At 37.8% G+C, this 24,716-nt stretch overlaps 1 protein-coding gene across 2 annotated transcripts in view; it reads right to left on the reverse strand.

Annotated features, from left to right (window-relative positions):
• Positions 1–458: 458 nt before the first annotated feature.
• Positions 459–24,716, reverse strand: part of LOC129639166 (uncharacterized) — a 290,740-nt gene continuing 266,482 nt past the window's right edge. The window contains exon 3 of one of the 2 annotated variants that reach the window (XR_008708290.1): positions 459–1,052. Coding sequence is in view for 1 of the 2 variants with exons in the window: in XM_055564116.1 (XP_055420091.1) it covers positions 733–1,052 (320 nt within the window). In the remaining variant the exon portion in view is untranslated. The remainder of the gene's footprint in view (positions 1,053–24,716) is intronic. The other variant, XM_055564116.1, reaches the window with a different exon arrangement.

Genomic DNA, 24,716 nt, shown 5'->3' on the forward strand with positions numbered 1-24,716 from the left:
CTAATAATGGCACAAATGGACATCATGTATCTCCTGAGAAGGACACATCACTTCTGCTGTATTTTTACTAAAATATATAACCTGACTCTAATCATGAAGAACTGTCAGACAAACCAAAATGGAGACACATGCTACAAAATAACTAGTCTGTATACTTCCAAAATGCCAAGGTCATAAAAGACAAAGGAATATTGTAAACTACTCCAGAAAAGGAGAGACTAAAGAAATAGCAATTAAATGCAACATTCAATCCTGGACCAGACAAAAATGATATTTTGCTATAAACAATATTACTAGAAAAAATGAAAATATTTGGAACATGTTCTTTACTATTACTTATATATACTTTTTATTATATTATATTATGCTGTGGAAGAGAAAAAAATTTTCCCCAATCCTCATAGAATCCCTGGTTGGGTCTTAAAATTACACTGATAAAGACAGATTAACAGATGAAAAGCTTATGGATTTTATTGAAATTTTACATGTATATGGGAGCCTTCTCAAAAGAATGAGACCTGAAGAAATTACCAGAGCAGGAAGCTTTTGAAGCTTTTAGACAAATAATAAATTTTTGACAAATAGATAATGCAAGGGATTTTGTGCTAGGGTAGCAAATGGCAAAGAATTAACTAAGAAGATAATACTTAGTTTAACAAGATTTATTAACTCTTTGGTGATAAAACTGTCTTCTCTCTTGCCAGGATACATGGGGAATCTTTCACATGAGATTTATCTCCTTTTCGGGAAAAAGGGCCAAAGGAAGCAGAGGCATTCAGAGTGATCTTTCTGCTTCTGCTCCTTCTCCAGTTGCTTCAGTTTAAGATATTCAGTATGCCAAGGTTCCATTGCTTCAGTCATGTCCGACTCTTTGCAATCCCGTGGACTACAGCCCACCAGGCTCCTCTGTCCATGGGATTCTCCATGCAAGAATTCTGGTGTGGGTTGCCATGCCTTCCTCCAGGGGATATTCCTGACCCAGGGATGGAAACTGCTTCTCTGTTTCTTACATCTCCTGCATTGGCAAGTGGGTTCTTTACCACTAACACCACCTGGGAAGCCAAATATATATATATATTTTTTTTTTTAATATGTTTATATATGTATATATAGATAATATATATATTGTGTGATAGCCTGTCCTGAACATCAGTATCAATGCCAATTTCCTGATGTATATAACTATGCTCTGGTTATATAAGAAATTTTTTCCATAAAAACACATGAAAGCATTTAGATGTAAAGCGGCAGCACACCTGTACAAACTCTCAGTTTAAGATGGGGTGGGGGTGGGGGGATGGTAGGGTGAGGGGTAAAGGACGGGGAAGCTACCCGTCCTACCCAGGGAAGCCTTCTCAAAATTTCTCTGACTACCCAGGGAAGCTAGATAAAGGTTAAATATTTGTACTACTTGTTTTTCCACATTTTTGCAATTTTTAAGTTATTTTATAATAGAAAGTTACAAGAAAGCATATCCTTTCAATTTGGTGGAAATGTAGAAGATGGTACAGAAACTTCATCTGTGGGGGTTAAAGAATAATCTCAGGAGACAATGGTATTATTATCAGGTTCCATAGGAAATAAGAACAAAGAGGCCTTAATCCTCTCTATCAGGGTGCATGATCTATCTGGAAATGCAAAATAAGTATTGAATTAGAAAATGAAGAATGCAAAGACAGTAAGAAAGCACATTGCCATCTTAAATGTATTTAAACATCTAAATCTAACAGATAAACATCATGGCAAATTAAAAGGCATCTGTCAAGTTATCTGGGAAAAGCAATTTAGTCAACAATTACAGATATGAGACTCAATCTATCCTTGGCCAATTTGACAAGACTAGAGTCAGGAAGAGGTATTCAAGTGCTACTCAGGAGACAAACAGATATTTTACTCATCTTCAAAAACGCAAATCTTAGAAAGAAGAGAAAGTTAACTTTGACATTATACACAGAATTCTTGAACAGATTTTAAAATATTGGGCCATGACAATTTAAAGAAAAGAGATAATCACTGCAAGGATCACTAAGATCAAACCAAGTCAAACTAACTTCACTTCTTTTTTCTGAGAAACTCAGTAGACATGCATGTCAGTAGCAAATCACGACGAATTTTGCTACCAGGAAATCACTGGTAACATTTTACAACAACAAATCATCATGAACAGAATAGAAGGATATGGGCTGATCCCACATTCTAATACAGTTGGTAGGAAGTGGGTTTAAAATCACTTAGATCATTGTTTCAAACGGTGTTCAAACTGGAAAGACTAACTTCATCCTATAAAGGACTCCATGCTTGAAAGGCAAATATTGCCAAATTTATTGGGCATGGCTTCAGAATCAAACTACAGAAGCAGAAATGAAGAACATTTCCACAAGTTGGAATTACTGTTTGAAATAACAAGGCTATTAGTTCAGTAAACTTCATCAGATTTTAAGATGGATAATTTGGAAATTAGTGAAAACATAAAAGTAAAATGTCTTATAATGGCCAACACACAGAGACTGATATTGCTAGTATACTGATTCTTCTTCTTAATTGTGTGTATATGTATCTATGTGTACTTTTAAGTGGGAATACGCTGCATATTCATTTATTACTTCATTTAGCAAACAGCATGTTTGCCAATGCCTGGCACTAATCTAGGCACTGGGGAAAGGGACAGTGAAAGTCAGTTGTGTCCGACTCTTTGTGACGCCAGCACGCAACAGTCCATGAAATTCTCCAGGCCAGAATACTGGAGTGGGTAGCCATTCTCTTTCTCCAGGGAATCTTCCCAACCCAGGGACTGAATCCAGGTCTCCCGCAGTGCAGGTAAATCCTTTACTGTCTGAGCCGCCAGGCAAGCATAAGAATACTGGACTGGGTAGGCTATCCCTTCTCCAGCTCAGCTACCAGGGAAGCCCTGACACAGCAGAAAATCAACTATAAATAAAAGACAGTAACTCTTTAACTCATGCAAGTTATAATCTACATATAATTGAATATTTTTTCACTTAAAATTACAATGAAAGCATTTTTATGCCATTAAGTATTTTTAAATAGCAGTAAATAACTGTGCAATGTTTCATTCGTGCTATTATGAGGCATTTAACTACTTTCCTATTGTTGAAAGTCTAATCTCAAATTTTGTTTTCATAAATAACACTGAACATTTTTGTGCATAAATCATTAATCCCATTTCTCATTTATTTCCCATGTAACATTTCCTGGATCATATGATGATAACTCTTTCTCAATAGTTTCCAATTGGCTTCTGCAAAGATTGTAACTATTTATACCCAAACAAGTAATAAATGAATGTGTGTATTTTCCTTACCATGAGTATTAAATTAAAATTTGAAAACAAACCAACTGACATTTGGCAATTTGATGGATAAAATTTTATTGAGATTTTAATTTGCATTTTTATTATAAGTTGGGGCTGAATTTTTATATGTTCATTAGACATTATCATTCTTTTTTGTTGTCTGTAATATTTTTATTGGTAAGTAGAATGTTCACCTTGTTTACATTATTTGCAAACACTCTTTAGATAGGTAGTAAAATATAAAGAATAAATCTTTAATAGATAAACCTTACATGGGAAAAATATAAAAATAAAAAGATAAGTCAATCTTTCTCTCTCTCTCTCTCATACACACACACACAAATCCAAACACAAGATGGAAGATTCCTGACTTAATTGTACTACAACTCTATTTCAAAAAACAAAAAGGCTTTCAGATCATATGCAAATAATGACCAACACTAAATATATATAAAGAAAAAAAGCAATATGAAGGGAAATCACGTGTTCAAATGTGGGATAACAATTCTACTGATTTTTAAATGTATAAAACACCCCTCAAATTTGAATTCACACTTAAGAGTGATACTGACAAGACTTTTCAAGAAGACAGTGACCAGAAACAGAATTTAAAATTATATTGTCAGCAAAATTAGAAGGGAGGATATTTATATTTACAAATGCTGTTTTCCTCTTTCAACCATAAAAAAAGAGTGTGTACCAGAATAGACTACTGTGTTGCTGCAGGGCCCTGAGCTAACACTTCTCTCTGATGGTGGTTTACTCTCTCAAGCCTTGTCCCACTCTTGCGACCCCATGGACTGTAGCCCCCCAGACTTCTCTGTCCATGCAGTTTCCCAGGTAAGAATACTGGAGTGCGTTTCTATTTCCTCCTTCAGGGGATCTTCCTGACCCAGGGATCAAAATCGGGTCTCCTGCATTGCAGGTGGATTCTTTACCAAATGAGCCACCAATTATTGAGTACAGGAATAAATGAGTGAGTAAATGAATGAATGACCAAATAAGCAAAACTGAGCAAATGACCAAAATTGATCACCTAAAATGAATAGAAGTTCCAATATATATGTCTCAGTCAACACAAGAATTACCTTTCTAATCATTAGATTTTACCATCAAAGGGTGGGCCACCTCAAGCAACAGTGAGCACCTCAGGATTTTTGAGTGTGGAGGAGAGGAAACTGGGGTGACATGGAGACTGAGTTAGCATGAGTTAGCCAGATACTCAGTAAAGCCGCTCTTATTTCTACGATTCTTAACTTCTATGAAAGAAGACAAGCCTATTACCATTTAGGAACCCAAAAAGGAATAAGCAGATGAAACGAAAGCTGAGAAATAGAAAAAAACGTTCTTATTTCAAGTCTGAGGTGCAGGCAATAGATTGAAGAATAGATTATTGTGTAAACCAGAGCATCTGAAAGCATACTTGAGAAGCCTGAGGGTTAGAAGCTCCGAGTCTAAATGACTTCTGAAGTCACACAGATTAGTTTATACCACTTTTTGTGTTTTAGAATGGAACCATAAATTTTAATGTGATATCTGACCAAAACGTTGAATGAACAGAAAATGTTAGTGAAGTGTACTTCATTCATATTCAATGGGAGGAGGAGGGGCTGTGGATAATAAAGAACACTCAGTAGACATGACACTATTTCATTATTATTAGCACTCATCAGTTAAACACGGCCGGCTTGATGGAATAAGTTATTCTAGAGAATGGGTATAATCAAGATGAAAATCTTCCTCTAAACTTATATACCTAATACATTAACTGCAATCAGGTTTCCAGCCAAATTAATCAAACAGATATATAAACTATTTAAGATGTTCGAGTGGGAGAGCCAGAGCCACTCTTTCGAGGCTCAGTCTGCCAAAAACCATTGGAGGCGTCTCTATTTCTAATATTAGATACTACAATTGGACCTCCGCCTCCTGTCTCCAGATAACTACTCGGTAGGGCTGACTTTCTCTCCGCTTATGTGAAGACAGAGGAGAACAAGATTCGTGACACCCTGGGATTTTGCCAGGATTCAGTGGGTGATAGAACCAAGGCTGAAGGCCAAGGGGCAAATCCACTGACTGCACACAACACAGCCTCATGCCTTTGTTGATTAAAGCGTCATATTAGTTTTTTTTGTTTTTTCTGAGCGTGGGGGTAGGGAGGAAATAATCTACTTTTTAAAAGTGTCTCTCCAAGAAAAATAGTTCCAAGTTTAGGCTGGTATACTGTAGGGGAGGGGGGGACAGCTAAAATAAAAAGCTTAGCTGTAGTTCATTAACTTTAATTGGTTTTTGTTGCCTCTCCTCAGGTTTCCTGGATCTTTCAGCTCTCTCCTCCCCCTACTCTCTGCTTCCCCTTCTTCTACCTCTCGCCTCCTCCCCCTCCAATCTGGCTTTCCCTCCTTCCTGGCAGCATTTTTAGCTTTAATTTGATAGTAAAAAACTGAATCCAAAGTTACAAAATTCTTCAGATTCAACTTCTTTGAAAGAAAAAGAAGTTTTGGAAAAAGAATGGATATCTCAACTTAAACCTCACCCTGCTTAAAGGCACATGTCCTCACGGGTGGCAGGTGTTTTATGAAGGTGAACTGGATCATACAAACGCATGAAATCATTCATCTGTGTAAACAATGTCTTCTGGCAGGCTGGCTTAGTAAAAGCACTGTTCTGGGCCCTGGACACTAGCGGAGAACAAGCAAAGTCCCCATTCTCATGGAATATATAAATTTACTGGAAAGACAGATAAAAACAAATGAACAAACCAATATATTAAAACTTGGTAGTGAAAATGCTATGGAAAAAAACATAAAGCTGGAAGGAATAAATTAGTGTTGGGGTGCTGCTTTAGAGAGCAAAGGCTTCTTTCAGGAAGTGACTCTTGGACACCTTAAAAAGTGCGAGTACAAACCTGCGACCTTGCAGGGGAACTGTGTTCCAGAGAGGGGAAGGCCAGCAAGAAGGCCAATACATACAGAGTGAGGTTAACGTGAGGGCCGAGGGAGAAAATCAGGTCAGCAAAAAGGGAAAGAAAAAAAGGTATTAATCAAGCAATGTTTCCATTCATCTCCTACCACTGGAGAGAGAGCCGTATGCATAAGCTCTCTATAAAATTTATTAGGTTCTAAACCATTGCTGTACCAAGATGTCCTAAGCATGTATTTCTGAAATGAAACTCAGAATTCCTCACTTATACAGATTCTTTTTAAAACCAAAGCAAAAACAGAAAGGAATGCTAAATTGCTTTTTGGTCCACTGGATGATTTCCATTAGCCTTGACTTATTTTAAGTTCAAGGCACACACACAAGTACTAATTTTCATCACTAATGTCAGTCCAACCTGATCTACCCAGGCAGAACTGCACCTAAACCTCAGACTTAATTCAGGGCTTCCTAACAGAAGTGGGAGCTTCCAACTTTGGAAGAAAAAAAAAAATGTTTTACAGAAACAAAATACTGATGGACTGTAAATACTATTGGACTATAAAGAAAGCTGAGTGCCGAAGAATTGATGCTTTTGAACTGTGGTGTTGGAGAAGACTCTGGAGAGTCCCTTGGACTGCAAGGAGATCCAACCAGTCCATTCTGAAGGAGATCAGCCCTGGGATTTCTTTGGAAGGAATGATGCTAAAGCTGAAACGCCAGTACTTTGGCCACCTCATTTGGCAAAACTAATACAGTTATGTAAAGTTTAAAAATATAATAAAATTTAAAAAATAAAAAAATAAAAAATTTAAAAAAAAAAAAAAAGACTCTGATGCTGGGAGGGATTGGGGGCAGGAGGAGAAGGGGACGACAGAGGATGAGATGGCTGGATGGCATCACTGACTCGATGGACATGAGTTTGAGTAAACTCCAGGAGTTGGTGATGGACAGGGAGGCCTGACATGGTACAGTCCCTGGGGCTGCAAAAAGTCAGATATGACTGAGCAACTGAACTAAACTGAACTGAATGATTAGGCAGAGTATTGCCCTGGAACCAGTAAAACAAAGCCAGTCCTGGTATATGTTGACTAGAAAATCATTTTATTTCTCTGTTTCAGGGTCCTCATCTATACAAGGTAAGTATGTTGAACTGATGATTTCTAAAATCTATTTGAGATATTATGTTTGATCATTAAAAGATTCAAAGAAGATTTGAAATAGATCCTTGGATAATAAATCCATATCCATGACTCTATATGCTTTAGTAACACTGTATTAAGCAGAATACTTGTCAAGACTGACAACTGTCCCAAATGCAAAATAGCTTTCAGGTAAGAATAGAAAAGAAAAGGCAAAATGGGAAGAAAAGATTTTGAAAAGAAAAAATGAAAAGGGCTAGGAAAATGAAGTAAAAACAAAATTTGTAGAGCAGTATTATTCTGTAAGTACTCAAAGTAACCCCTGGATGCTGAGAGCAGAAAAAAGAAAAGAGGAAGTCCATATAGTTCAACGCTTGGAAAATAAAGATGTCCTAATGTAAGAGTAATTTAAAATGAGACATTTCTCAGGATATAACTGACTTCATGACCAATAGAATTCAGGACTTATGTTCTGTTACGGATAAATGATTGTGTCCCTCCCAAATTAATATGTTGAGGCCCTCACCTCTAACATGATGATGGTAGGTGATGGGACCTTTGGAAGATAACTGGGTTTAAAAGAGGTCATGAGGGTTGAGCCTTCATAATGGCATTAATGCTCTTATGAGAAAGAGATACCAGAGCTTCCTCTCACCACCCCATGAGGATAAAATGAGAAGGCAACTCTCTGCATGTCAGGAAAAGAATCTAAACAAGATCTACTTACCTTTATCTTGGACATCTCAGATCCAGAACTGTGAAATATAAATGACCAATGTCTGTTGTTGAAGCCATTCAGTCTATGGTATTTTGTGATAACAGACCAAACTAAGACACATTCATGTGATACATTGTTCAATGATTTATCCCCTGATGGCTCGGTGGTAAAGAATCTGCCTGCCAATGCAGGAGACGCTGGTTTGATCCCTGGTTCGGGAAGATTCCCCTGGAGGAGAAAATGGCAGCCCACTCCAGTACTCTTGCCTGGACAATCCCATGGACAGAGGAGCCTGGCAGGCTACAGTCCACGGGGTCTCAGAGAGCTGGACATGACTGAGTGCACACACACATGCCGATGATCTATCAGATGAGAAAGGTCATCTGTTAAAAGAACTTAAACCCAGAAGCTTTTGAGGGCTTCTGTTTCTTTGAAAGAAAAAGAAAGCATGAGAGAGACTGAAAGGCTTTCTACAAATTCTATTTAAAAAGACAAGGGGGAAGGGAGCAAAAGGAAGTTGAGAATAAACTTCGAGATGATGACAATACAAGGGCTCCATTTTGTACTCTTTCCCTTCAGCATGTTCCCTTCCAGACCCAAGACAGAAATAAATGTCAAACGACTCCATACGTTTCTGGTAAAGGAGGGATAGAAATTAGGTACAGAGACATTGGATTTAGTAAAGGATAAGTGTCCTAATCCAGGAGGCTGATGCTTGAGGCTTTTCCCATCCAGAAAATACCCCTTCCTGCCTAAACAAATGGTATATATTTGCCAAATTTTTTGACCTATAATCATACATGAAATAGGTCAAAGCTTTTGAAAAATTGAATAATTAGCCAGATAAGTCTCAAATAATCCACAAACTATCCTTTCTGTGACTCCACATCCCCTAGAATTTTCTCCCTTCTGAGTCTGACTTCATGATATTTTATTTGAGCAACAGGATTAATTCTGTTAAAACAAAAAAGGAAATCCTGCTTTTTGCAATTACATGAATGAAACTGGAGGGTATAATGCTAAGTGAAATAAACCAAACCAAAAAAAAAAAAAAGAGAGAGAGAGAGAGAGAAATACTGCTTGATATTACTTATATGTGAATTAAAAAAAAAAAATAGTGAAACCAGAGTAGAATGGTAGATGCCAGAGCTGGAGAGTCAAGGAAATAAGAAGAAACTGGTAAAAGGGTACAACTTTCAGTTATGAGTAAGGTCTGAGGATCTAACGTATCATATAGCGAATATAGCTGATAATACTATATTGTATAATTGAGATTCACTGATAGAGTAGAACTTGTGTTCTCATTTTTTAAAAAGGTAAATATAGGAGGCGATTAATTAATTTGATGGTGGTAATCCTTACACAATGTAAATGTATACCAAATCATCATGTTGTACACCTGAAACATATTACAATTTGATTTGTCAAGTGTACCCCAATATGGGCTTCCCAGGTGGCTCAGCTGGTAAAGAATCTGCTTGCAATGTGGGAGACCTGGTTCCAATCCCTGGGTTGCAAAGATCCCCTAGAGAAGGGAACAGCTACCCACTCCAGTATCCTGGCCTGGAGAACTCTTGGGGTTGCAAAGAGTCAGACACAACTGAGAGACTCACTCACTCACCCCGATATAGTTTAAAAAAGAAAAAAAAATGTTTTTATGATAACTTTAAGAAATTATGAATGACATGTTTTTTCTCTGATAACGCAGGATCAATACATGATTTAAAGAGTGAGAATAAAAACAAATGCAATGCAATTAGCTCTGACACAAATCCTATGCTCCTTGAATGCTTTATTGCCTTAAACTTGCTATGGTACACCATGAATAAGGGCCATGATGCTTTCAGCCTTCTCAATGGAAGAAAAAAAAGGGAGAAATAAGTTAACAGCAGTTAAACATCTCCAGGAGATATGCTATTTCAGTCATTTCACACATGCTATTTTATTAAGTTAGTCCTCAGAATACTATTCACCCCATTTTATAGATGAGAGAGCATTCAGAGTCAGTGGATTTCAGGAACATATCCAAGGCCACAAATAAGTAAATAGTAGAACTAAAATTTGAACCCAGGTCTAAAGGCAGGCTAGTTGTTTTTCAAAAAGCTTGTCAAAAGCAGAGATTATTAAAATGAATTTGCTTTGGACACTGGGAATCATCAAGATTTGAGGCTTTTAGCACCTTTGTGACGAGAATTGAGTTCACATTGATGGAACAACACAGATCTTTCAGGAAACGACAATTTGCTTGTGTATTATATACAGAACACCAAGCTAGGTGCTGTAGGAAAGAACTGTATACATACATAGATATATACATGTGCGTATCAGTTTCTCAAGTATTTGACTATTAATTAGCACCTATAATTATAAGCCATCTTCATGCCTCAGCATTCTATTTTTTATAAGAAAGGGGCAAATAATGATAAAACCAAATGATATCTGCACATAATTTCCAGGTATGCTTCTGTGTTAATAATCAGTCCATTCAACCTCTTAGCCCTGCTGCAAATATAGCTCCTCCCCTTGATCAGGATAATTTCATATTCTCAGTGGTAATCTTGAATACCATGATATCCTCAATCATCAAAGTTTGAATTATGTTGACTCTAAAATTATAGAGATAGGACAGTTTATTTGTAAATACATTTGAGGAAACAGATTTAAGAAAATGAATAAGATTTTGTTACTTCTCTCTTCAATCTCACACCAATAAAATATGCCTTTCATTCTTTTCTTTAGCCTTTAGGTGTCTAGTAACACAGGAGAATTTTTTCTCACATTTATGGACAAAATTGCTTAAAGACTTACTACTGGCATTGCACATTGTGAGATGAAGGTGAAAGATTACAACTTTTAATTGCTTTGATCCCTATGTGTGACATAGGTTTGATATATATAACCTATATACAGGTCAGGAAGCAACAGAACTGGACCAACAGAAGCAACAGTTAGAACTGGACCAGTTGAACAGACTGGTTCCAAATAGGAAAAGGAGTATGTCAAGGCTGTATGTACATTGTCACCCTGCTTATTTAACTTATATGCAGAGTACATCATGAGAAACGTTGGGCTGGAAGAAGCACAAGCTGGAATCAAGGTTGCCAGGAGAAATATCAATAACTTCAGATATGCAGATGACACCACTCTTAGGGCAGAAAAGTGAAGAGGAACTAAAAAGCCTCTTGATGAAAGTGAAAGAGGAGAGTGAAAAAGTTGGATTAAAGCTCAACATTCAGAAAACGAAGATCATGGCATCTGGTCCCATCACTTCATGGCAAATAGATGGGAAAACAGTGGAAACAGTGTCAGACTTTATTTTTCTGGGCTCCAAAATCACTAAAGATGGTGACTGCAGCCATGAAATTAAAAGACGCTTACTCCTTGGAAGGAAAGTTATGACCAACCTAGATAGCATATTGAAAAACAAAGACATTACTTTGCCAACAAAGGTTCGTCTAGTCAAGGCTATGGTTTTTCCTGTGGTCATGTATGGATGCGAGAGTTGGACTGTGAAGAAAGCTGAGCGCTGAAGAATTGAGGCTTTTAAACTGTGGTGTTGGAGAAGACTCTTGAGAGTCCTTTGGACTGCAAGGAGATCCAACCAGTCCATTTCTAAAGGAGATCAGTCCTAGGTCTTTATTGAAAGGAATGATGCTAAAGCTGAAACTCCAGTACTTTGGCCACCTCATGCGAAGAGTTGACTCATTGGAAAAGACTCTGATGCTGGGAGGGATTGGGGGCAGGAGGAGAAGGGGACGACAGAGGATGAGATGGCTGGATGGCATCACTGACTCGATGGACATGAGTCTGAGTGAACTCCGGGAGTTGGTGATGGACAGGGAGGCCTGGCGTGCTGCGATTCATGGGGTCACAAAGAGTCGGACACGACTGAGCGACTGCACTCAACTGAACTATGTGTGACTACTAACATTTAAAATAATTTGAAATATCGTTTCTTTCTCAAAGATATAATATGTTGAAACTTCATACTCCTAAGACTCTTACGTTGTGAATGACCATGTAACATTAAAGATAACAGGATGGTCTGGTGTACATGGCACACCTTCTCCTTGGGCAACATGCATGCATATTCAGTCACTCAGTGTGTCCGACTCTTTGCAGGACTGTAGACATTCAGGTTCTTTTGTCCATGGGACTTCCCAGGCAAGAATACTGGAGTGGGTTGCCATTTCCTACTCCAGGGGAATCTTTCCAACCCAGGGATCGAACCCAAATCTCCTGTATTGCAGGTGGATTCTTTTACCACCAAGCCACCTGGGAAGCCCTTGGGCAACACAGTAAGCCATTTAAGCCTTGGGATACCAACATGTCACAGATTCACCTATGTCTTAAACTAGTTTCTTTGCTTGTCTTCATTACTTTAACTTCTGCAGCTCACATTGGAAATTGTCTAAATTCCTCTTCTGGGATGGAATTTCTGTAGTTTGAATCTTAGTCAAATACAAATGTGTTATAAAAGGATAAGAATGAGTGAATAAGCAAATGAATAAAGCTACTGTTAATATCAGTTTCAGATTCTTTGCTGAGAGTTGACCTTGTGAAGACTAAGGCCTTATTTTTTATAGTCGAATAATACTCCACTGTGTGTATATGGATATGGATATACATATATATTTATAACACAACTTCTTTAACCATCAATGAAGGACACTTAGGTTGCTTCTCTGCCTTGGCTATTATGAATAATGCTGCAATGAACATGTGGGTACACATATCTCTTTGAGATAGTGATTTCATTTCCTTTGTATATATATGCAGAAGGACGATTGCTGGATCATACTATTGTTTCATTTTTAGCTTCTTAAAGAACCTCCATATCATTTTTCTGTGGCTATACCAGTTTATATTTCCACCAACAGTGTACAAGTGTTCTCTCCTCTCCACATTCTCAAAAGCATTTTTATATCTTGCATTTTTTATTACAGACCTCCTAACAGGTGTGAGGAGGCATTTATTGTGGTTTTGATTTGCATTTTCCTGATAAGTAGTGATGTGGAGAGATGTTTCGTGTATCTGTTGGTCATCTGCATGTCTTCTTTGGAAATATATCTATTCAGGTCCTTTGCCCACTTTTTGACTGTGTATTTGTTAGTTTTGCTATTGAGTTGTATGAGTTTCTTATATATATTGGATATCAACCTTGTAGCAGATGTGTAGTTTGCAAATATTTTCTCCCATTCCATAGATTGCTTTTTCATTTTGCTGGTTTTCTTTTCTATGTAGAAACTTTTTAATTTGGTGAAATCTTATTAATTTTTATTTTTGTTGCCTATGCTTTAGTGTCAAGTACAAAAAATTTTGTCCTACACCATATACAAAAATAACTCAAAATGGATTGAAGATGGTAACACAGGACATATAACCAAGAACTTCTGTAAAATAACATGGGAAGTGAATTCCTTAACATTGGTCTCAGCAATGAATTTTTTCAAAGAACACTAAAGCAAAGGCAACAAAAGCAATTTCCTTGGTTAAATTGATTACTAATTATTTTATTATTTTTATGTTAATGCAAATGAGATTACTTTCTTAATTTCTCTTTCTGACAATTTGTTTTTGATACATACAAATGTACTGATTTCCATGTATTGATTTTGTACCCTGAAACTTTATTGAATTCATTTTTAGTTCTAGCAGTCTTATGATAGAGCCCTTAGGGATTTTTTTACACATAATATCATGTTATTGGCAAACAGAGACAGTTTTATTTAGTCCTTTCTCATCTGAATGCCTTTTATTTCTTTTTCTTGCCTCTGGCTAGCACTTCCAGTACTATGCTGAATAAATGTGGCAAGAATGGATGGACATTCTTGTCTTGTTCCTGATCTTAAAAGAAGTTTAGCTTTTCACTGGTGAGTATGATGTTACTTGTGGGATTCTCATATATGGCCTTTATTATGTAGAAGTACATTTCCTCTACACCCAGGTCATTGAAATAATGTTGAATCTTGTCAAATATTTTTTTCTACATCTATTGAGACAACCACATGATTTTTGTTTTTCATTTTTTCAAAATGGTATATTACATTGATTGTTTGCATATATTGAATCATCCTTGCATTTCTGGAATACTTGATCATGGTGTATGATCTTTCTAAAGTATTGTTGAATTTAGTTTGCATATTATGTTCAGAAACTCTGCATCCACATTCATCAAGGATAATGGCCTTGGTTTTCTTTTCTTTTAGTGTATTTATCTGGTTTTTGTCTCAGAGTAATCCTGGCCTCATAAAATGAATACAAAAGTAATTCCTACTCTTCTATTTTTTGAAAGAGTTTAAGAAAGATTGGCATTAATTCCTTAAATGTTTGGTAGAATTCACCAATGAAGCCACCTGGTCCCGGACTTTGTTGGGAGGTTTTCAATTACTGATTCAATATCATTATTAATAAATGGTCTCTTCAGATTTTCTATTTATTCATGGTTCAGTCTTGTTAGGTTTAGGGTTCCAGGAACTTATCCATTTCTTCTAGTTTGTCTAGTTTTGGTGATATATAATCATTCAGGATAGTCTCATAATCTTTTGAATTTCTGTGATATCGGTTGTAATATTTCCTCTTTCATTTCTGATTTTATTCTTCTCTCTTTGGATCTTGACCAGCCTGGCTAAAGTTTTGTCAATTATGCTTATCTTTTAAAAAAAAAAAAAAAAAGCTCTTAATGTACTGATCTTTTCTTTTGTCTTTCAAGTCTATTTCTCACTTCAGATCTGTTAATATTTGCTTTAAATATTTAAGTGCTCTGAAGCTGGGTGCATAAATACTTACAATGTTTATATCTTCTTGATGAATTGACCACTTTGTCATTATATAATGACCTTCTCTATCTCTTGTTACAGTCTTTAGCTTAAAGTCTATTTTGTCTGTTATACAAATAACTACCCATGCCTTCTTTTCATTTCCATTTGTATGGAATACCTTTTTCCATCCTGTCACTTTCATTCTATGCATATCTTTAAAACTAAAGTGATTTTCTTATAGGCATATAGTTGGGTCTTGTGGGTTTTTTAATCCATTCAGCCACTCAGTGTCTTTTGGTTGGAGAATTTAGTCCTTTTACATTTGAAGTAATCACTGAAAAGTATAGTCTTACTATTGCCATTTCATTCACTGTTTTTGGTTGTCTTATACTTCCTTTCTTCCCTTTTTCCTCTCCTGCTCTTTTCCTTTGTGATCTAATGATTTCACATAGTGGTATACTTAGATTCCTTCTCTGTATCCTTTGTGCATATATATAGGCCTCTACTCCATGGTTACCATGAAGCATACATATACTATCATATAGCTGAAACAGTCTGTTTTAAATTGTTAGGTCGGTGAGGGTATGTCAAGAGCCATCAGCGTCACGAAAGGGAGGATCTAAGCTAACACATACGCAGGCTGATCAGAAGCCAAACTCTCAGACTGAAGCTGGGCAAGTATATTGTGAAGCACCTTCCAGAGAGAAACTGGGAGATAGGAGTTTTTGCCAGCTCCTCTCCACTGATCCCAGGTGTACAGATGTAGGGGGGGCAAAGGTAGAGAGAATTCCTCTTTCCACTTAAAATCTGTTTCTTTTTCACTATAGTTCTGTGGGACGCATAAATGCAAGTCCCATTGGCTATCAGGTGATTTAGGGACCCACACCCTGGTGACAGCCACAAAAGTTGGTATTCTAGATGTGTGAACAAGCTCGTAATGGTGGTTTGGTTTTACTGTTGAAGTGAACCAGAGGGAGAAGGCAGGAGAAGCGTCCACTGGTTGCCCTGGTCTCTGAGGAGCATCAAAGCTAGCCTCTAGACACAAATTAGAAGGTAGACCTTCAGACGCCAGCTTTAAATGATGTCTTCAAACCCCTTCTTGGAAAGACTGGGAGATGGGCATTATTGCCTACTCCCTCTGCCCTGAGCACTGGAAGTTGTGGTTGTGGGGGAGTGCTTATGTAACTATTAAAAACTGTTTCTCTGCTTACTATAGTCCCATGTTTCTTGTAGAGGAAAGCCCTCTTAGGTTTCAGAAATAGGTATTTGGAAGCCTAAACAAAGTGGGGTCTTAAAAGCTGAAGCACTAGATAATGCAGTCCAAATGCTTCACTCCTCAGGGACAATCTGGGAGTTGGGGGTTCCCTCTCAATCATATGGGACTATGATAGGGGTGGGGTGTGTGCCAAGAATGTATTGCAGCTTCCTATCTGTTTCAGGGGGTATTTTCTCATTTGCCCAATGTGTAGCCATCACTCAGCTAGTCTCTGAATTTCTCTCAGAGGGATTTTCCCTGTGTGTAGCTACATATCTGGTATATCTCTGGGAGGGAGAGGAGTTCTAAAGCATCCTTGCCTTGTTGCCATTTTTTAATACTGTTAGGGACTGATTACGTAAGGCTAATGAATCTGCTTCTCAGCCAGAGAGAATTTGATTTTTCTTTTGCCTTCACCATTTATATACTCTTCTTTGAAGTATGTTACACATGTTCCTGCCTTCACAAACCAAGTATTAGGAATATAATTTTTATATCAACAAATACATTTAAAGCAAGTTGCTGAACTATTGAAATAAAAAAGATTAAGAAAAACTATATTTCTGTTTTTGTGTCAGTACCTTACTGTTTTTGGTGAAGGAAAATGCAACCCATTCCAGTATTCGTACCTGGAAAATCTCATGGACAGAGAAGCCTGGCAGGCTACAGTCCATTGGGTCGCAGAGTCAGACACAACTGAGCACATAGGCACCTTACTGTTTTGATTACTATAGTTTTGAAGTATAGTCTGAAGTCAGAGAGCCTGATTCTTATAGCTCCATTTTTTAATTCCCAAGATTGTGTTAGCTACTCAGGGTCTTATGTATTTCCATAAAATTGTAAAATATTTTGTTCTAGTTCTGTGAAAAATGCTATTGGTAATTTGTCAGAGATTGTATTGAATCTATAGTAATTGGATAGTATAGTCATTTTGACAGTATTGATTCTTTCCATCCAAGAACATGGTATATCCCTCCATCTGTGTCATCTTTGATTTCTTTCATCAGTATCTTACAGTTTTCTGAGTATAGGTCTTTTGACTCCTTGGGTAGGTTTATTCCTAAGTATTTTGTTCTTTTTGATGCAATAGTAAATGGGATAATTTCCTTAATTTCTCTGTATTATAGTCATTGCCAGTGTTTAGAAATGGAACAGATTTTTTATATTAATTTTTTATCCTGCAACTTTACCAAATTCACCGATGAGCTCTAGTAGTTTTCTGGTAACATCTTTAGGATTTTTCTAGGTACAGTATTATTTTATCTGCAAACAGTTACAGTTTTACTTATTTTCCAGTTTGGTTACAAAATCCAAACATTAATCCATGCATTTCTGTTCAACTAATCTATGACAAAGGTGGCAAGAATACACAGTGGAGAAAAAATAGTTTCTTCAGTAAGTGGGGGTGTGAAAAGTGGACAGCTACATGTAAAAGAATTAAATTTGAATAGTCTCTCATACCGTATATGAAAATAAATTCAAAATGGATTAAAGACCTAAAAATAAAACTGAATACTATAAAATTTCTACAGGAAAACAGAACACTCTATGACAAAAATAGCACCAAGATCTTTTTTTGGTCTACCACCTGGACAAGTAAAAATAAAAACAAAATTTAAAAAATGAGACCTAATTAAACTTAAAAGCTTTTTCTTAGCAAAGGAAACCATAAACAAAATGAGAATTAAATCCATAGAATGGGAGAAACTATTTGCAAATGTTGTCGCTGACAAGGGATTAATCTCCCACATATACAAAGAGCTCAGGCAGCTCAATATAAAAAACACAAACAAGCCAATCAAAAAAAAAATGGTCAAAAGATCTAAACAGATATTTCTACAAACAAGACATACTGATGGGCAAGAGGCACATGAAAAGGTGTTTGATATCACTAATTATTAGAGATATGCAAATCAAAACTACAATGAAGTAACATCTCACACCAGTCAAAATGACTATTATCAAAAAAAAAAAAAATCTACAAACAATACATTGTGGAGAGGCTGTGGAGCAAAGGGAAACTTCCTACACTGTTGGTAGAAATGTAAGTTGGTACAGCCACTATGGACAGCAGGACAGAGAATCTTTAAAAAATTAAAAACAGAGTTACCATATGATCCAGAATTCCCACCCCTAGGCATATATCCAGAGAAAACCATAATTCAAAAAGATATATGTACCTCAATGTTCACCAAGCACTATTAACAATAAGCAGGATATTGAAGCAACTTAAAGGCCAACCATCAGAGGAATGAATAAGAAGATGTGGCATATATATACAATAGAATATAATTCAGTTATAAAAAAGAATGAAATAATGTTATTTGCAGTGACATGGATAGACCCAGAGATTGTCATACTGAGTCAAGTTAAGTCAGAGAAAGATAAATATTGGATGATATTGCTTATACGTGGACATCTAAAAAATGATACAAATGATCTTATTTACAAAACAGAAATAAGAGTCACAGATGTAGAAAATGAATTTACAGTTACCAAGAGTGAGGTAGGGGAGAGGTGAACTGGGAGACTGAGATTGACATATGCACATAACTATACATAAAATAGGTAACTAACAAACATAAAATAGGTAACTAACTAGAACCTACTGACAGCACAGGAACTACTCTGTAATGACCTATATGGGAACAAAATTTTAAAAAGAGTGTACAAAACTCTGTATAGTCAAAGTTATGGTTTTTCCAGTAGTCATGTGAGAGTTGGACCATAAAGAAGGCTGAGCACCAAAGAGTTGATGCTTTTGAATTGTGGTGTTGGAGAAGACTCTTGAGACTCCCTTGGACAGCAAGGAGGTCAAACAAGTCAATCCTAAAGGAAATCAACCCTGAAAATTCATTGGAAGAACTGATGCTGAAGCTTAAGCTCCATACTTTGCATCCAAGGATGCGAAGAGTAGACTCATTGGAAAAGATGCTGATGCTGGGAAAGATATAGGGCAGGAGAAGAAGGGGGCAATAGAGGATGAGATGATTAGATGGCATCATCGACTCAATGGACATGAGTCTGAACAAACTCCAGGAAATAATGAAGGACAGGAAAGCCTGGCATGCTGCAGGCCATGGGGTCACAAAGAGTTGGACACAACTGAATGACTGAACAATGAACAACAAAAGTGGCTAGCTTTGCTGTACAGCAGAAACTAATTCAACATTGTAAATCAACTATACTCTTGTAAAAATTAATTTTAAAAATAAAGGTAAAATAAAGTAAAAGAGAATCCTAACCCTCCCTGAACTCACAGCTTCGTTAAGAAAATTAGGAAGTAAAAAAATAATTACATTATAATAAGGCCCATTCCTAAGACTTGGTGGACCTGCGCAAGGGTATAATGGAGGCCTACATACCAGATGTCTAAATATTCAAAAAAAAATTTAAGTTAAGCTACAAACAGTTGAATAAAAAAATTGTTTTTCTACCTTGGCAAATATACCTTCTTAACAATAGAGACTATCAGGTTGAAGTTTAGAATCCCTGGATTACTCAAAATTCCAGGCTGAAAACTAATGTCATCAAAGAAGCTGCCTTCCGGCTGCAGACCTGTAGCTCTCCTCTCTTCTTTCACTGCCCCGCCCTCAGCTCTGTCTTTTATTTTGAGGGGCCTGGAGAAGGCAATGGCACCCCACTCCAGTACTCTTGCCTGGAAAATCCCATGGATGGAGGAGCCTGGTGGGCTGCGGTCTATGGGGTCGCTCAGAGTCTGATACGACTGAGCGACTTCACTTTCACTTTTCACTTTCATGCATTGGAGAAGGAAATGGCAACCCACTCCAGTATTCTTGCCTGGAGAATCCCAGGGACGGGGGAGCCTGGTGGTCTTCCGTCTATGGGGTCGCACAGAGTCGGACACGACTGAAGTGACTTAGCAGAGAACATGTATGTGGACACCCCAGTGGAATATGTGTTCGATGGTAACCCTGGGCTGTCCTTAGAATATGCTTTCCATCCTTCTCTATGTCTCTCATTTTTCTCCATAGATAGTTGCTGCTTGGCAAAGACAAGCTTAGCAGTGAAGCCAGAAAGGCCAGCATTTAGAGATTAATAAATCAACCCTGTCTAAAATGGATTTTACCCCATCAGAACCTAGTAGATACTGTAAAGGAATAGAGAAAAGGCTTTCCCTACCCAGTCCCATCAGCCACAATTCTAGAAGCTAGCTTCTCTTTCCTCTATGAAGGAGATGTCCTAACTGAAAATATGCCTGTGCACAATTTCTCTAGGGTGTCTTAGCTGTAACCTGAAGGGGATGCACCCAGGGGTGAAGAGCCTGGCCTGGCTTGTAGGAGTTTGAAGTATAGGTGGTGATTTCCAATGCCTTCCAAACAAAGAGTAGGTCCCTGAAATACAGCATGATAAAAAACATTTCTAACAAAACTCCAATTTGCATTTGAAGCATTTGTCTCATTAAGATAGTGCTCAAATAAACGGTTCACTTGACTAGGCTGAAAACAAGCCCAGAAACCAAGTTCCAACAACACTCCCTCCATACCTCTGATCTAGTGGTGCTCACATCATCAGCATGGGCTGTTTTCAGATGCAAAGACCCAAAGAAAAGACTTTCAGTAGTTCGAGGGATAAGACTTGGGCTATTAGTAGAGCTTTATGGCACCTTATATTCAGAGAATAACTTCAAAGGGGGAGGTTAGGACTTTGGATAGCACATCCCTTTGACCACATGGATCTCCCCCAACTGGAGGAGGGTCAGAGACCTTTAAATCAGGTTCACTCTTTCCTAGGCCTGGGGGTGGTACTACCTATAATTATCTTAAACAAGGTATTCATAAAAGGGCAATGTAACCCTGAATGGGAGTTCTTCTTTCCAGGAGTGAGGAAGTTTTCAGACGAGAGATGGCATTTGAGCTGGGTCTTACAGCGTGAGTGGGAGTTTCCCACGTAGAGAAAGGAGGGAAGGGCACTCCAGGAAAAGAAACAGCATATGGGGAAAAACAAGAGTTTGAAGAGTGGCATATTCAGAGAGTGGTGAGAAGTTACTTGTGGCTGAGGCGTAGGGGGCATGTGGGAGATGAGGAGAGATGAAGGTGGCAGGGTTTGCAGAGGGAAGATTGGGAAGGCTTTGATCATGAAGACTGCGGTTCTCCCAGAGGCACTGGCGATTATATAAATGGTAGCAGACTCTGAGGCATCAACCATGTGATTTCAGAAAGGACCTATGGCAGTGTGGACAGAAAAGAACTGGAGAGACCAGCTGAGAGGCAGTTACACCCAGAAAATAATGGAACATAGAGGCCCTTGTCATCACAAACATTCTTCTCTGTGTCTCACTTATGCTACGGGGTCAGGAACAAGAAGAAGAAAGAGAAAGGTCTCAAAAGCATAGAACTGTTCAAAATATGAACAGTTGCAACAAGAACAGGGACCTAAGATGAAGAAATTCTTAAGAGGGAGAACTGGGAGAACTTGGCTACTTGGCAAAGGAAGGGCGGGTGAGGCAAAGGAAGGTCTAAGTATGATGCTGAGGTTTCCAGATTCAGTAGATTGCAGGGTTTGTTAACTGAGGTGAGACGATGAGGAGAGGAACAGGTTATCTGAATTTGACAAAATTCACGTCATTCCGATGATACCGTCCTACGTGGAAGCACAGTGGCAGACCTCAGCGTTCCTGGCCTACCCTGAAAGACCCAGGGTCTTTTTTGCAATTTTTACTTTTTCCCCTTTTTAAACAGTTTCTGGTCTTTGTTAAGAGATTAGCACTTGTCTCATATTTTTGTTGTCAAAGCCCCAAAACGGACTGTAAATCAAAACATCCTCTATGTTACAGTTAAAATATTAAACAAGGACTGAAAATGGACTCAGTGGCTCCTCCAGATCAATTATGAAAACTTCAGGACACCACTGCTATGATTTCTTAAAAGTCCCATCCCAATGAGCTGACACTGTCAGATCAGATCTCCAAATAAGAGGTATAATTCCCAACATCTGCAAAGAAGGCCTTGGGGTAATTTGAAGAAGTAAGGATGTTCTTTTGTCTTTAATCCTTCTGACGACTGACTTTTCTCCTCCATAAAAATGCCTAGTTTTTATTCTCCTAGATCAACAGGAGCCCTGTTGGAAATATCTTTTATACCAACTCTGTGCATGTTTGAAATATAAAGGCAAACTACAGCTCAGCCATTTAAATTTCTCCCTCCCATTTCTCCCAAATGCTTTGGATCATTTTAAGGACTCCAGAAGAAGCATTTACAGCTAGCTCAGGCCCTGAGAGAACCACCAGGTGGACTGACCTAGGAAGAAAGCTGGTGTTCTCAGCCAAGGCCCAGGAAGAGTAAATACCGGCCAGTCCTCTGCAGAGGTCTGTAACCCACACAGGAGGCATAGCTTCAGCTACTGCAGCTGCTCTGGGAGGGAACGTCTCTGACTCTCCTTGAGCTGTCTGCGTGCTTCTCACCCTCCCAACCCGTCAATCTGGTCCCATTCAGCGATTACTAAATGTACAAACAACAATGACAAAAATCAGATACAACAAAAACAATATTAGCCGGGTAAGGAAGACAGCAATAATGTATAGACGCAGGATGACTGCTTTCAGCTTAATAGAAATATTATATCAGCAACTTGAGTAATGTAGATATCTGTGATTGTGACTGCCATATACGAAAACAACCATGAAGGCTTTTACGTAACATTCGTTCAGGCATATAATCCAAAGTAAACAGTCTTCAGGAGATTGTTTTAAAGTGCAATTTCTTTCTTCTAATTATATGAACATATTGAAGATTTTCTCCAGACTTCTTGAAAAAATTATTTTATTCCTCCCTTTTTAAGTTTCTAATTAATTCAGGGTTTTTTTTTTTCCCCCGATAGAAACATATTTTTGAAAGGCCTCAATTATTTGCTCTTCCTAAATGTTTTCCATTGCAAGGACTGGAGGTGATAAATCACATTCAGTTTATCTCCTACGGTTTCTTCTAGCACATTGTCAACTCCCCTCTCAGCCTCGTGCGCACACCCCCTGCATAGCAGCTGCACATGGGACAGTGTAAAGGCTGTGGGATAAGTGACACTATTAACACAGTGTGGTGACTTTGATGTGTACTCTCGGCAGGGCTGCCAGAAGAGTGACAGGCTCCTGCTCTAATGCACAGACTACTTCTCATTTGCTCGGCTCACTTCTAATGGTCTTCTATTACCATTAGTGGCAGAGAGCAGACAGACACCATGGCGGAAAAATTTCACATCCTTGGGATTAGTTTATTGAGTGCCAGCTTTCTGTACATAAAAACCCTTTGTTAAAAAATAAAAATAATCAAAAACACTTTTATAAAGAAAAATATTCAAACATATAATAGGTATCAGAACGAGGTCAGTTGTGTTTAATGCAACTCAGGAGAACGTCGTCTCCCACCACCACTCCCCGAGCCTGGCATAGAGGTGTGGAAACTCCATTTTCTGTGCAGTTTTCTGAGGCAAAAGCTGCCCTAGTCTCCCTGCAGGTGCCAGCGTGCCATGAATCTAGTTTTGCCATTTTCTAAGCCTTGAGCGAAACGTTGTTCCCAAACAGGAACAACAAAAATATTAATGAATAATTTTGTATCTAAAAATAAATCGTATTAATGGTTGAAATTGGAGGAAAAAAGAAAATGGGATCAAAGGCACCCAGGAAAACAGGATGGATTGAACACTGAATGAAGGAGGAGTTAACCAATGAGCAGTTAACCAGAGGGTTTAAAGCAGAAGCCAACCCACCTATAAATGTGGGAACATTTTAAGAGTGAGAAAGCTGTTAAAGGGGACTTAAAAGAACAAAAAGTACCATTTGTTCCCCTAATTAACTTTGAAGAGTCTAATTAAGGGCAACATAAAAGCTTAAGAAATGTTGGTTATTAGGCATGTACTTTAACTTGATCAGTGAGATGGTATTCTTGTAAACAAAGATGCTAATTTCACCCAGCCCAAAATAAACCTCTCTGCAAATATCTCACAACATAATCATGCAGTACCTTGGGAGCAGAATCTCTATCTAGTGCAGGCTGCCTCTCAAGGGTCTTAATTCTAGGCATTAATAGCACTCAATTTAAAGATGCCACCAAGGATAAAGAACATTCTGACAATTTGGTCTGAACATGGCCACTCCTCAAAGGAATCTTCTTCTTGTATTATAACCTGCCTGAGCAGCTCTAAGAATTGACAATTTCAATCATAGAGAGATAGAACTTGATCTCTAAAATGGAGACAAGCCAGATAAAAATTAAAGAGCATTTGTACCTGATTAAAACAATACATTAGTATTATTCAAGGTTAAGCTAGGCTTTGCTACAAGACTATGTTTAAATTTTAGTTTTTAACACAAACAGATTTAGGGAAAATAGAGAGCATTTCTTTTTAGAAAAGGAATCTGCCAGTAATATAAAAGTGATTATAATATTATAATAACAGGATTATGTGATTGTGTTTTTATCTAATTCTCCTTTAGTTGCTCTTAGGAGTTGCTCTATGAGGGAATGAAGGAACCTCCATCCCAGAGTTGAAAACTTTGACTTCTGGGAACTTGTCTTATGTTTTGATTCAGTGAAGATCAGTGCCTTCAGTTGGGGAAATTCAGATGAAGGTATTTTCTAGGAACGCTTCACAGGGA

This window comes from Bubalus kerabau, chromosome 1 (genome assembly GCF_029407905.1).
Source record: "Bubalus kerabau isolate K-KA32 ecotype Philippines breed swamp buffalo chromosome 1, PCC_UOA_SB_1v2, whole genome shotgun sequence".
NCBI lineage: Eukaryota > Metazoa > Chordata > Mammalia > Artiodactyla > Bovidae > Bubalus > Bubalus kerabau.